The following is a 3,309-nucleotide window of genomic DNA, read 5'->3' as shown; positions in this document are numbered from 1 at the left end:
AAATTATATGAATTTTTGTTAGATTAGTTGTATATTATAAAAGTACAAATTTAAAATTAATATTTAAAAAAAAAAAGTAAATAAAATTATTTATAATAAATACCTTTTATTTTAATAAAACGTTGATGGAACTGTTTGACATGATTTAAGTGATGCAATGCAACATTTAAATCCTAATTTAACGCAATTTTTTTCATTTTCTCCATCGAGCATGGCAGAAATAAAACCTCCAGCAAAACAATCTCCAGCACCAGATACATTGACGATATCATCATCATCTAATAATTTCGGTTTGTAAAGTCTGTGTGAGATTTGACCATTTTTTTTTATATATTTCGAACATTTTTTTGTGATTTCATAAAAGGAATCGTTTTCTTCTCCCTTATTGATTACCTTGAAATTAATTTTTTTTTGGTTGTCGTTTGGTTATTATTATTTTATTTATCGATTAAATATTTTTCACTTACCAAAACTCCTTCTTTTCCCAATGTTATTATTAAATTGTCAATTATTTCACCCACTTTATATCCTTTGTAAATGCAATCTTCTACGATGTTACGTGAATTTTTTGAAAATGAATTATCATCATCATCACCACCCCCTTTTGGATAAAGAGTTTTATAGATTTTTAAAAATTCTTGATAATTCGGTGAAATAAATGTCGGATAACGTTTTTCTTTTATATCGAAAGGTTTCGATGCACGAAATATATCCGTAGGTTCGAACCAAACTGAAATTTATTAAATAATTTTTTGAAAAAAAAAAAAAAGAAAAAACCACAAATAAGAAATTAAAAATTTATAACGTTTTACGTCAGATTAATGGAAACCGTGTTGGCGGTTAAAATTTTATGTTGGCAACAATGTTATTTGTTTTGTGCTATGGATTAATCATTGACACAACATAACTATATACTTAAAAAAAAACAAACGAACGACGATTAAAATTCTTATTTTATAAAAAAAATTTTTATTATATTTTGGAATGGTGGCTCGAAACGAATACCACAAAGCATCCAGTAAGAAATGAATAATTTTACTTCATAAAAATATATATATATATTTATTTTAATTTTTATTGAGGGCGTGTCTTTGCTCTAAAAATTTATTTATTTCAAAAAAAATCAATAAAAATTTTAATGTTTTACTATTATTATTATTATTATTATTTATAAAAAGAAATATGTATATTTTTAGATGCGCTCGTATTTGGTGGCATAATTACTTACATAGGGGGAATGTTACTTTTAATGTCATTCGCGAGCCCCTATTGGATTCAAAGTTATCAAGAAACTTTTAGCGAATTTAAACACATGGGACTATGGGAATATTGCTTTGAAGAATTTCGTTATCCCTATTATCCGTTTGATAAAGTATTTAATGGATGCCATTATATATTCAGTCATGAATACTATGTAATAAGAGATTGGCTTTTACCAGGTACATAAATTAATTTTAGTAGTACATTCATTCGATAATTATTTTATGTTGTCCTAATCACAAATGAATGAGTGAAAAAGATATTTTATTTCAAGAGTCAAACTTGATAAATCGAAAAACAATTCTGTTTTCATTGTTTTTTTCTTTTTAGCTTGGTTGATGGTCGTTCAAGCTTTCGTCACATTAGGATTAATTCTCTCATTCATAACACAAATCATTGTCGCATTGGAATTAATACGATGGCCTTTAAAAATTGTACTAAAATATGAATATTTATTTTCAAGCATAGCATTTGTGTGTAGTGCTTTAACAGGTATAAAAAAAAAAAAAAAACTAAAAAAAAGGTTTAAATGTTTAAATGCTCGATTTCTAAAAACTATTTTTTTTCCGCAGCTGCCTTACTTTTTCTCGCAGTGGCAATATTCGGTGGACAATCTTGGCGTAGAGACTGGTTAATGTATCCCACATACAATTATTTATCGTGGTCATATGGTTTCGCTTGTTTAGCATTTATGTTTCATGGAGTTGCTGCACTTTTTATATATTTGGTAACCTATCAAATTAATTTTCAACCATAACCTCAATTTCTAACTTTCTTTTTTTGATTTTTTTATTTTGATTTTTTTCAGGATGCTAGAAAAAATTATGAAATAAAAAAAGAAAGTAAAAATTTAGTCGTACAAATGGATGAAAATCCTAATCACAATGGAGGCTATGTTTAATTCTGTTAAGTAAATAAAAAAAAAAAAGAGAGATACAATCGTTTATATTTTTTAAATCGTTGCAATGAAATCATTTTGTTTGTTTTTGGGCTCTAATTACAAATAATGAATCTCATGTTAATTGTTTAAGAGTGAAATCGAAATATGCTTATTTTTTTATAATTCACAATTATTTAAAGCTAGCTGCTGCTCATTTGTTATAAGCTATTTTAAATCAATGTTATCATTATTATTATTATTATTATTATTATTATTAATTTTTAAAAGCCTTTTTTAATTGTCGTAGATTTGTAGTAGCTGACAACAAACTCTTAAATTTTTTTTTTTACATTTACTCATATAAACTTTTGTATATTTTTTTTACATAAAAAAAAAAAAAATATCACTTGCTTGAAAAATAATATTTAATTGAATGAATGAATGAATGAATGAATGAATGAATTTATTTTTTTATTTTTTTACAAATGTTTTTAATAATAATAATAATAATAATTACTCTTAACGCCTTCTCACAAATCTCGAGTACAATTTTCATTTTATTATTATTATTATTATTATTATTAATAAATATTATTAATTTATGTACCGTCCATTTTAGTTATTTTGTAATTTTATTATTATTTATTGCATTTTGCTGTGAAATAATTGAAATTGTTTTTAGATCATTTTGGATAAATAGTTTTAAAAAAAAATGTAAAAATGTCAACACAATTGATTTGGGTCTGACTTTTGGGTCTGTCGCCATAACGAAATTTTATTAAAATTTAATAAAAAATAAATAAATAAATAATTTATTAACTTTGTGTGTCCGTCCGTTCGTCCGTAGGATTTATAAATAATTATTTTTTTTTTTTTTTTCGTTTTGTCGAATCGTAATAATAATAATAATAATAATAATAATAATAATAATAATAATAATAATAATAAAACCAAAGAAAAAAAAGAAAACTAAATATTTAAATTATTGTATATTATAAATTTATGCTTGATAATTTTTATTATTATTATTATTATTATGGTCGGTTGGTTGATTGATTGGTTGATAATGGCTACGGCCTTAATTTTAACGGTAAAAAAAAAATTTAAATGTATTGTTCAGAAAATATTTAAAATATTTTAAATTCGTAAAAAAAAGTGCTTGTAATGTA

General features: G+C 23.7%; 2 protein-coding genes across 2 annotated transcripts; one reads left to right on the top strand and one right to left on the bottom strand.

Moving 5' to 3' along the window:
• Nucleotides 1-111: 111 nt before the first annotated feature.
• Phum_PHUM302490 (uncharacterized protein) lies at nt 112-905 on the bottom strand (the record flags this gene model as incomplete). Its single annotated transcript, XM_002427169.1, has 3 exons — nt 112-393; nt 468-730; nt 899-905. The coding sequence occupies 3 exons, from the start codon at nt 903-905 to the stop codon at nt 112-114; spliced, it is 552 nt and encodes a 183-aa protein (XP_002427214.1).
• Nucleotides 906-1,237: 332 nt separating this feature from the next.
• Phum_PHUM302480 (uncharacterized protein) lies at nt 1,238-2,161 on the top strand (the record flags this gene model as incomplete). Its single annotated transcript, XM_002427168.1, has 4 exons — nt 1,238-1,439; nt 1,591-1,752; nt 1,833-1,987; nt 2,069-2,161. 4 exons carry the CDS (start codon nt 1,238-1,240, stop codon nt 2,159-2,161), a joined length of 612 nt encoding a protein of 203 aa, XP_002427213.1.
• Between the last annotated feature and the right edge of the window lie 1,148 nt (nt 2,162-3,309).

This window comes from Pediculus humanus, genomic scaffold (genome assembly GCF_000006295.1).
Source record: "Pediculus humanus corporis 1103172107689 genomic scaffold, whole genome shotgun sequence".
In the NCBI taxonomy this organism is placed as follows: Eukaryota; Metazoa; Arthropoda; class Insecta; order Psocodea; family Pediculidae; genus Pediculus; species Pediculus humanus.
This window is presented reverse-complemented; position numbering and strand designations above follow the sequence as displayed.